Source organism: Pinus tabuliformis, chromosome 3_2 (genome assembly GCF_031772625.1).
Source record: "Pinus tabuliformis cultivar Carrire ecotype Pingquan chromosome 3_2, CPIR1, whole genome shotgun sequence".
Classification (NCBI taxonomy): domain Eukaryota; kingdom Viridiplantae; phylum Streptophyta; class Pinopsida; order Pinales; family Pinaceae; genus Pinus; species Pinus tabuliformis.
The window spans coordinates 825,056,219-825,067,859 of record NC_142302.1 but is presented as its reverse complement, the minus strand read 5'-3'; the positions used below and the strand labels follow the sequence as shown (position 1 = coordinate 825,067,859).

Below are 11,641 nucleotides of genomic sequence, written 5' to 3'. Positions count from 1 at the left end.
ACTTAATAGTGGGGAAATCTCAGGCTACGTGTGTTTGACGGCTAGGAAAAAACTAAAATTTTCTTTCGGGGTTTCAAGCAAGCATGGAAGAGATTTTAGCTGAAGAAATTGAGTGAATTTAGAGTTTCTAGAATTGTCTAGTGTTATAGTGTAGCAATTTTTGATATTTTATGACCAATTGAGGGTTAAAAGGGGATGTGGAGCTAAGATTCTTAGAGAATTAGGGTAAATTAGGTTGAAATATAGAAAATTGTTTTTTCAAGCATTATTTGTTTAAAAATAAAATTTTGCTTCAATTTTGACGTGGATTAATGATTTTCGTATATCAGTTTTTTGTTTGTTCTTCGAATTGGGCTATGTAAAATGGCCTTTATTAAGCAATTCAGTGCAACATTTTGCTCAGTTCTAATATATTGTTTTTGGGCTTTTGTGTATTTTTGTTTTTATAATTACTCATTGGGGTTTGCAATCATTTTTCAGCAACATCAATTTTGAATCTTTGTATTTTAAATAGAAATACACCACAAAAAACAAGGTAAAATTTCCTGGAAATTTGAATTCAGGTGAATTCAAGAAAAAATTTATATGTTTAAAATATGGGCTTCGAAAGTAGTTTGATAATGGGAATGAGTAGAGTATTGGTGGTAAATTATACCAGAAAGGGGGAGTTCTTATTTAAATTGTCATTTTGGTCAGAATCGACACAGTATTGTCGTAAATTATAGCATACCGTCTAGACCGAGAAGGGGAAAGTTCACAAGTTAACTATTTGTTTTTGCCATATAAGAAAGTGGGTGCCTTGAATGATTATTTGTGCCTCAACGTCATTGAAGGTTTGGATGGATGGTTGATGTATTTCGGTAATTCTAGGAAAGACTAGTTTACGGTGGGTGTGCTTTAGGGTTGGCATTAGAGAATTATCTTGATTCCAGCCACAAAACAATGGCACCATTCGAATCACCAGCTCGGTTAGATGGATGCCAAGCTCAAACAACATCTTCTAGTTTAGTTATCATTTACTACATCAACAGTCACACATATAATTCTAGTGGAGCACAATTGAATGGAGCTTTTGGGAATTTGTCTCAAGAATTTCTAGATGGAAGGGGCGATTTGGGATTCGCTGCGGGTGACATGACTATGGTTTTTAAGAGTGCACCAAACTCTCGGGATAGTGCTGGGGCGATTTCTTTAGTCATTGATGCTAATTCTCACCTTTTTGTAGGGGGCTAACTTCAGTGGAGGGCAAGTGATAATATATATTTGTTTATGCATCTTTTGGGCTCACCGATGTCATTTTCGTCTAGGAATATTAGTGTTTTGGGCTCTTATGTTATGGATGGATCTTCCTTAGGCAAATGGAGTAGATCTTCTCTAACTTGGATCTAATCCAAATAAGACCAAGTAGGGCAACAACAATAGTTTCAACAGAGGCAACAACAAGTAGCATCTACTCCAACCTCGCAAAAAAAATGCAACAAACTTCACAAAAGCAAGTTGTCTCACAATAAGGTCAATCTAAGGGAACTAGATTTCACCTTGGTGTCCAACGTATTGTTGGGAAACAAACTGCTGGGAGTATTGAGCATCTAGGGAAATTATTTCCTTGGCGAGTCCACATCCCTCAGAAACTTGAAACTGGTCTAGATCTTATCTTCCCCAAAATGGAATCCTATAAGGGTCTGATAACTCCAAAACTTGGAAATAACGATCAATTTTTGCAACAACCTCAAATGATGAAGCCTATGATGGATTTCAAACCAGAAGATGCTTTACAACAAACAATTGAGCAGCAAATTCCGTAGAGGCTTGAAAATGTATTGGCTTCCCAGCTTCAAAGAAAAAAGCCCATGCAAATACATTCTTCTCCACAACTGAATGCACACATTCAGCAGCAGAGAATGCTGCAGGACCATCAGCAATAACAATAGTTGCTATAGTCATTAGCTTGCCACTTGCAACATTCTCATTTTTAGCAACAACAATAGTCATTGTGACATCACATGCATTAGCATAACATTCAACCCACATCATTGACAAAGTAGTCTGCAATGGAGAGTGCATTGTCTGCTCGTAGGATGATGTACTACCTATACCATCAATGACATTGTTCTCCTGTAAGCTTTAGTTATTTTTTCCATTTTTATGGGTTTGAAGTACCAAGGGATAAAATGCAACAGTGCATAAATTCAAATATGCTATTTTGAAACTTCTGAAATCTTTGTTTACCTTCCCACATAAGGGCATGTGAACTAGCATTAGAAATCTATGTGCAATTTTCTTTGCTACTGCAAGATAACAATATTGGTTTTTGGAGAAAATTTGTAGCCGAGTTATTTTCTCCCAATGAAAAGAAGAGATGGTATCTATCATTTTATGGAAATATCGGGCATCACACAGTCGAGGTTTTTCCTCAAGATGCAATGGTGCGTTTTTTTGTAAAATTTGTGTTGTCTCTTGTACATTTTCTTGGAAATTGTATGGTTAGATTTCTTTTCATCAATCTATGATTGTGATGTAAAACTAACTTTAGTAGATATGGACATTTGATTAGCTAGTATTCGCGACATGTTTTCATCAATAATTTTTACCCTTCTTTTGTAACAAGTTGATACTGAAAAGCACAGGGCAGATTGTATGGCAATGTGATATCTGTGTATAAAAGCCAGGGTGTGGATTCAGTAAGAAGCTACTTTCTTTGCTTTTAACTATATGCATTTGGAGTGATGTTTCTTTACTTTTGAAGGCACCATTTTATTTACAATACTGAAATTGCAACATATGTACTGTTGTTTTAGATTTTATGTATCTTTCATTCCAAGTTTTCTCAAGTTCTTCACCAATCATCAAACTATTTCAATTTTTCTGGATAAAGAACAATAGGAAAGGAACTCATTACAAATTAAATCGTGGGAATATGGATAATGAATCCATTGGTCATTTGATAAGATTCTTTGAAATCTATAATGGGTGTGTATGCCCATGAATTGTTTAATTTCATTTCGTAACTAGAGTGGTTGACCATTATCTATCACTTGTACAATATTAAGATATTTATTGTTAAACACACATGGACAGCAAAGAATAGGAATGATAAATCAGTGAGTACATTTTTTTATTAACAGGAGATGTACATTTATAATACAATGTTGTGACTCTTGGGTTTCAGATCCCAAGGTCTCTTGGACTACTTAGTCTTTTCGGCTTCCACACTAACCCTTTAGGATTAGGTGTCCTACATTCCCCCCCTTAATCCGAAGGGTTATGTATGAGTCCAAGAAGAGAGCTGTAATACAAAATGTGCAAAAAATGCATGGCAGCACTAGGCTGAATGTGCTCTATGAAATGTTGGTATAAAGGGTGGTGGTTTAAGGATGACCACCGACACTGGAACGCTTAGTGCAGTTCCTGGAACTCTTCCAAAACTGACAAGAAACTGAAGTTTTCTGCTAGAGGAAGTGATCCTATTGTTTTAAAGAGGGAAACCTTCAACCATAAAAGGGAGGTCTCACCCCGCATAAAAGGTAAAACTTCAACCTGAAAAGGGAAGTCTCAACCTGTGATGGTTTAAGGATAACCAACAACTCTGGAATGCTTAATGCAATTCCTGGAACTCTTCCAAAACTGGCAAGAAGCTGGTGTCTTCTGCTAGAGGAAGTGTTCTCAATCTGTTCACGGGCATCTTTGTCTCTGGCTACAACTCTGAAACTGGTGTGGCACGTTGTGGCTCAGGCTCGCTTGATGTGACTTTGAAGCTTGTAGATGACCATCATTTCCCCCCCTGTCAGATACAAGGTAAGATGATGGAGAAAACTCAACTGCAAGACTGTTCAATATTCTGGAACAAGTTCTGACATGTGTTTGGAATATCTTCTTGGCTGTTGATGCCCATTGCCAAGAAGCAATCCATCCAAGATGAATCTTTGTTGTTGCAGGATGTTTGTTTCTGAAGCATCTGTGTGAAGAATGGCTGGTTTTATGACAGTGATTACATGGATGAAGATCAAAACAGTGATCTTTCAGATGGCCAACTCGATCACAGTGTTGGCATTTTATGATCTGTTGTTGTTGTTGTTGTTGCTGCTGTGGAAGAGGGGCAGAATCTAGAACATCTGGAGGTGAACTGTCATGAGGAGCAAGTGAACTGTCATGAATGAATCCAGCACTCTGAAACTAAATGGGCTTGGCATAGTCTGGAATATGAAAGGACAAGTCCTTGTCATATCCAAGACCAGTTCTGTGCTTATTGTGGACAAGCTGTTCCCAAGGTCTGATGATGGGCTTGGGAAGTGCAGACTGAGTTTCTGCATCTGCATATACAACTGCTGCTTTATTTGAATGAACTGTAACATTATTAACATGCTATTGATGGGTGGTTGTCTCAAAGTTCTGAACAAAAACAGGTTCAGAATGGTGTCTATTTTGATATAGCTCTTCTTGATGTAGCTGTGATTCAAGCTGCAAAAAATCGATCTTTTCCTGTGCATTTTGTAAACATGTCTGAATTTCTGAGAGAGATCTTTTGCTGATTTGGAATGTTTCATGATTAGAGGAATATATCAGAGTTTTTAAGAACTCTAATATTTCAGTAATTCGAGGCATATTCTTCATTATCAAAATTACACCCCTTTAAAACACTGATTACAACTATGACCCAATGAGTAAAAATGACGCCCACTCATAGTACAAAGACACAGAAAAATGTGCAGCAAATGAATCAAGGAACAGAAACTATAATGAGTTTTAAATACAGTTCCACAACTGGGACAACAGCAACTACATCATTGGCTACTGAGAAGAGAAGCCAGCTGCCTCAAGCTGGATCTTCAGAGAGTCTTCTTGCCCAATTAAGAGATATACAAAAGAGGCTCCTTGAGTTTATTAGAAAGAGGGTATCACTTTTAGAAAAAACACTGAATGCTGAATACCATAAGGAGTCAGTAATTGCAGAGCAGAAGGAATTTGAGTCTATCAATGAACCTAAGCAAGAGGCTAGAGATGCACATCAACCACTGGCAGAAATTGGTAGCACTGCTTTTCTGCTCTATCAGCTCTAGGTTGATATTTATGTGTTTCTGTTGAAAGTTGACACCTGAATCTTCTGCACTTAAAGCTAGCTGTGTGTCCTTTTCTTCTTTTTCTGCTCTGTCATTGCTATTTGACAGTGTATAACAGTTATGGTATATAAATCACCAACAATTTGCTGGTGCAAGTTTAAGTTTCCTGTAATGAATGCTTTACTAGCCAGTGCCACAATACAAAAACTGATACAAGCTTTTGACAATTCTTCACTGAAGAAAAATACTTTCGTCAAAAAATATCTGTCTAGAAAATACCTGGAAAACAAATGGACTTCTGAACAACCAAAATCTCAAAATACCATATGCTTAATCTTGGAAGGCTTGTAACTTCGCAGCTATCATTGAAAGCACCATTTATTGAAACTTACAAATGAGGATTCGATCTCTGGTGAGGCGTCTGCAGTGCAGCGATACCAATGGGGACAACTTTATTGAAACTTACAAATGAGGATTCGATCTCTGGCGTCCCATGAAATTTCTTTGGTAACCAAAAAGGTTCCTTTGACCGGTGTACATATATGACTCATGCATACAATGTAGAGGTGTTACCCATAGACGTATTCTTCAAACATCGATGTATTTATAATACAGTGCTTTTCTTTTTCTTCTCCAGCATCTATCTCTAGAACTACAAGTGACAGTGTAGCTCCACTCTATAACAAACCTTTCGTTTCCATCCGCTTAAGAACAACATCATGGTAAGCATAGTTATGGACTTGATTTCAGACTCTCTCTTTCAAATCAGTGCCAGAACGGCAGAGACTAGCAGCATTATCTACATTAGCATCTCCGACAGCTTTCTAAAGTAGATTTTATTCTATTGAATTACTAGGTGACACACTCTGAAGTTTTGGAGACAGATTTCGAGAACTGGGCGATAAGTTTGCACGTGCAGGAGACCTAGCAGGAGGACTAGACTGATCTGCACTTCGCGGCTATGGCAAGACCAACTGTGCCGAACTGGGGAACCACTGTCTATAGAACGACTCCGAGATCTTTTCCTTCTCTTATCATCTCTACTCCGGCTTCTACGACTGTATGAAGGACTTACACTGCAGCTTCGGCTTCAACGACGATAATCTCGCTCTCTCTCATGATATCTATGATGTTTATATCTATCAGGGCAATTAAAAGAGGAACTGCAGCAACACGCCCCAGTGTCAAGACATTAATGCGTAGTCACATAGTTATCAGCTGTAGTCCACGCATCTTCCATTCAAACCGATGGAAGCAAATTCAATAAGAGCAATGGTTCTCTTTGATTGACGCGCAAATGAACCAATGTGAGGACTATGTGAATCACTATATATCATAGCCAGACCATACATGCAGGAGCGAGACTGCGGTTGCGAGCCTTCCAACCAGGGATATAGATAGAACAAAATGCGAGATCATATTATTACAGAGCGAGATCACTATGAATACAAATTGAGTCACTGTGTAAATTACATAGATTAATATTGTGAATGCCATAGAATGCAAATGCCCATCATTGTGAATTACAGCGAATAGAGAGGCAAAACGAGCCTTAGGTTCTAAAGTGAGCCGCAAATGATATATAGGTTTCCACAATCATCACAAGAGCTTATAAAATTTAGTGACAGCTAGAACCCTGAATCAATCGCCTTGCAGCCATTACTCGAGCACCACATCGCGGGAGATTTCGCTAATGAAAAATTTTCATTGGAAGTGGCCCTAGACACAAACAGGAACATGGAGCGCATACAATTTAAAACTCTTCCAGAGAGCAACTAGTTATAGATAAATGGGTTCACGCGGATGTGTTTGAACCCAGTGACCTCCGGCTAGGGCACAACAAACGCTGTCACAGAAGGTTAAACGTCAAGCAATCGCAGCACGCAGATTATGAAGGTTATAACCAGGGGCTTCAATTTGAAAACGACCAAAATTCCAAGGACCGCAATTTAATTTTGTCTGACACAGAGTATTACAATAGACTGGAGCTGCAGAGCCGTTGGGTGGAGGCGTAGCTAAGGGAATTCATACCACCAGATTCAGATGCCTCAATGCAGCAAATCGATTCTTCAATGGTAGAATAAAATGCACAGAGAATGATGGCAACGATGCGCAGATGACTGACCATAGCAGTGAAGACTGTTACCCTGGGACCTGCGCTCTGAGCAGTGGAGCAGACCAGGAGTTACAAGGACAGATGTGTAGTGCTGGCCAGATTATCTCAGGACAGAGCGCATGCAGTGTAGCGGCTAATTATATGGAGTAGCAGCGCAGACATTGTCAGGCAGTAGAGGCGCAGGAAGGCAAGGTGCTTGGTAGTGTCAAGTATGCGTGGAACGTTACAGATAATGAATACCAGGCCAGCGCTATTCAAGGGAGCTCAGACACAGGTAATGAAGACCACGCTGATATATTTGAGTTTGCAGATCTAGCACGCCAGTTTTACTATTACAGGATTATGGGTAGAGGTGCAGCACTGACATGCACATAAAAAGGCCACAGAAAAACAAGCGGCTCCGATACCATGTTAAACACACATGGACAGCAAAGCATAGGAATGATAAATCAGTGAGTACATTTTTTTATTAACAGGAGATGTACATTTATAATACAATGTTGTGACTCTTGGGTTTCAGATCCCAAGGTCTCTTGGACTACTTAGCCTTTTTGGCTTCCACACTAACCCTTTAGGATTAGGTGTCCAACCTTTATGTCTATCTAATCACTCTTACATTAATAGGATAATTATATAATACAACAAATATATCTTTATTATGATGATAGTAGATCAAGTTTGTGTTGTATATGAATTATAGGACACCAACAATGATTTTAGTGAAATTCTGGCAGAACACCATGAGGTATTATTTATCATTGGTTGCTATATCATGGATCACCTACACATTGTCAACATTTCAAACATGGATTTTTTTATATTTTTTTTCATATCTATTCTAGGGAACTTGGAGCCATGAAAAAATGCAACCAATATGAATTACGTATGATAAAAATCTATAAATCAGTGTAGAGCCATTTTCAATATCCTTTTCTTCCGATTGTCAAAGAAATGCAATAATTTTAATGTGAGAAGAATTGAGAATGATAGCTAACTATTTGCGATCAAAAACTTTAGCTAAATTTTTTAGCATCCAAGATACTATCTATGATTTAATAAATCATTCATATTTTATAAATGGTTGAATGGTGTCATAACTATACGAATTTTGGAAGGGAATTAGATTTGATGTCAGAGTTAATTATGAATCTCATTGAGGGGAGATATTGTGTTCAAATAAAAGGAGTATTACTTGCTCAAGTCCATATCTCTCCAAAACTTGAAAATGGTCTAGATCTTATCTTCCCCCAAATGGAATTCTGTCAGGTTCTTATAGCTCAAAAATTGGAAAGAATGATCAATTTTTGCAACAACCTCAAATGATGAAGCCTATGATGGATTTAAAACCAGAAGATGCTTTACAACAATAGGTTCAACAAATTTCAAAAAGACCTGAAAATGTATTGGTTTCCCATCTTCAAAGACGAAAGTCCATGCAAGTACATTCTTCTCCACAACTACATGCACTTATTCAACAGTAGAGAATGATGCATCACCATCAGCAGCAGAAATATTTTCTAGAGTCACTTCCTCGGCACTTTCAACAGCCCCATCTTCAACAACAACAACAATTGCGACATCACATGCAACAACATAACCTTCCACACGCATCATTGACAAAGAATCCTGCAATGGAGAGTATGTTGTGTGCCCGTAGGCTGATGCAATACCTATACCATCAACGACATCGTCTTGCTATAAAATTTAATTATTTTTTCTAGTTTTATGGGTTTACTGTACCCATGCATAAAATTCAACAGTGTATACATGCCAATATGTTATTCTGAAATATTTTGAAATATCTGTTTACCTTCCTATGTAAGGGAATGTGCACTAGCATTAGAAATCTATGTGCAATTTTCTTTGTTGTTGCAAGATCACAATATTGTTTATTGGAGAAACTTTTTGGCTGAATTATTTTCTCCTAATGAAAAGAAGAGGTGGTTTCTATATTTGTATGGAAATGTTGAGCATCACACATTTGGCGTTTTTCCTCAAGATGCAATGGTGCATTTTCTGTAAAACTTGTGTTGTCACTTGTACATTTTCTTGGAACTTGTATAGTTGGTTTTCTTTGGAGAAATATATGATTATAATGTAAAACTACCTTTAGTAGAATATGGAAATTTGATTAGCCAATATTCGCTACAAGTTGTCATCAAGATTTTTTATCCTTCTTTTGTAACAAGTTGATACTGAAAAGCATGAGGCAGGATGTATGGAAATTTGAGATTTGTGGATCAAAGCCAAGGCACAGATTCAGAAAGAATATGCTTTCTTTGATTTTAACTATACGTATTTGGAGTGATGTGTCCTTAGTTTTGAAGGAACCATTTTATTTACAATATTGAAATTGCAACATATATACTATTGTTTTAGATTTTATGTATCTTTCATTTCAAGTTTTCTGGAGTTCCCACGAATCATCAAACTGTTTCATCTTGTCTGTATTAAGACCAGTAGGAAATAAACTCATTTCAAATTAAATGGTGGGAATATCGATAATGAATCAGTTGGTGATTCGATAAGATTCTATGAAATTTAGAATGGGTGTGTATGCCCATAAATTATTTAAGTTCATTTAGTAACTAGAGTGGCTGACAGTTATCTATCACTTGTATACATGTAGGATAGTTATGTTTATCTAATCACTCATACATTACTAGCATCATTAGAATGCAACAACTATATCTTTATTATGATGATAGTAGATGAAGTTTGTGTTGTAGATGAATTGTGGGACACCAACGATGATTTTATTGAAATTATGGTAGAACACCATGAGGTATGATTTATCATTTGTTGTTATATCATGGATCACCCACACATTGCCAACATTTCAAACATGGATTGTTTTCTTTTTTCATTTTAATATCTATGATAGGAAACTTGGAGCAATGAAAAAATGAAACCAGTATGAATTAGCTATAAGAAAAATCTATAATTCACTGTCTAGCAATTTTCAATATCCTTTTCTTATGATTGGAAAAGAAATGCAATAATTTTAATGTGAGTAGAATTGAGAATGATAGCTAACTATTTGAGATCGGGAACTTTATCTAAACTTTTCAAAATACAAGATACTATCTATGATTTAATAATTCATTCATATTTTATAAATGGTTTGAATGGTGTGAGAACTATAGAAATTTTGGAAGGGAATGATATTTGATGTCATAGTTACTTATGAAGCTAATTTAGGGGAGATCTTATGTTCAAATGAAAGGAGTATAACTTTCTCAAGTCCATATCTCTCTGAAACTTGAAACTAATCCTGGTCTTATCTCTGCAAAACTTGAAAGTAGTCTGGATCTTATCTTCCCCAAAATGGAATCCTGTGAGGGTCTTATAACTCCAAAACTTGGAAAGAATAATAAATTTCTGCAACAACATCAAATGATGAAGCCTATGATGGATTTAAAACCAAAAGATTCTTTACAACAATAAGTGGTTCAGAAAATTCCATAGAGGCCTAAAAATGTATTGATTTCCTATCTTCAAAGACAGAAGTCCATGCAAATACATTCTTCTCCACAACTGCATGCACATATTCAGCAGTAGAGAATGATGCAGCACCATCAACAACAACAATTACTACAATCACTGCTTCAGCACTTGCACCAATCTCACCTTCAGCAACAAAAATAATAGTTTCGACATCACCTGCAATAGCATAACATTCCACCCACATCATTGACAAAGTAGCTTGCAATGGTTAGTGGATTGTGTGCCTATAGGCTGATGCAATACCTATACCATCAATGAAATCGTCCTCCTTTAAGCTTTATTTATTTTTTCCATTTTTATGGGTTTGTAGTACCCAGGCATAAAATGCAACAATGTATACATGCCAATATGCTATTCTGAAATCTTTTGAAATCTATGTTTACCTTCCCACATAAGGGCATGTTCACAAGCATTAGAAATCTATGTGCAATTTTCTTTGTTGCTGCAAGATAACAATATTGGTTATTGGATCAAATTTGTTTCCAAGTTCTTTTCTCCCAATGCAAAGAAGAGGTGGCGTTTATCTTTGTATGGAAATGTTGGGCATCACACACTTAGGGTTTTTCCTCAAGCTGCAATGGTGCATTCTCTGTAAAATTTGTGTTGTCTCTTGTACATTTTCTTGGAACTTGTATAGTTAATTTTCTTTACATAAATCTATGATTGTAATGTAAAAATACCTTTAGTATAATATGGACATTTGATGAGCCACTATTCCCTACAATTTTTTATCAAAGACTTTTTATCCTTATTTTGTAACAAGTTGATACTAAAAAGAATGAGGCAAGATGTATGGAAAAGTGAGATTTGTGGCGCATAGCTAGGGCGTGGTTTTGGTAAGAAGTTTCTTTATTTGATTTTAACTATATGCATTTGGAGTGATGTGTCCATACTTTTGAAGGCACCATTTTATTTACAATACTAAAATTGCAAGATATGTATTGTTGTTTTAGATTTTATG

At 36.6% G+C, this 11,641-nt stretch overlaps 1 protein-coding gene across 1 annotated transcript; it reads left to right on the top strand.

The window, feature by feature from the left end:
• Positions 1-1,269: 1,269 nt before the first annotated feature.
• Positions 1,270-11,275, top strand: LOC149183208 (putative transcriptional regulator SLK3). Its single transcript, XM_089414868.1, has 3 exons — positions 1,270-1,354; positions 8,695-8,862; positions 11,130-11,275. The coding sequence occupies exons 1-3, from the start codon at positions 1,270-1,272 to the stop codon at positions 11,273-11,275; spliced, it is 399 nt and encodes a 132-aa protein (XP_089270994.1).
• The last annotated feature ends 366 nt before the right edge of the window (positions 11,276-11,641 follow it).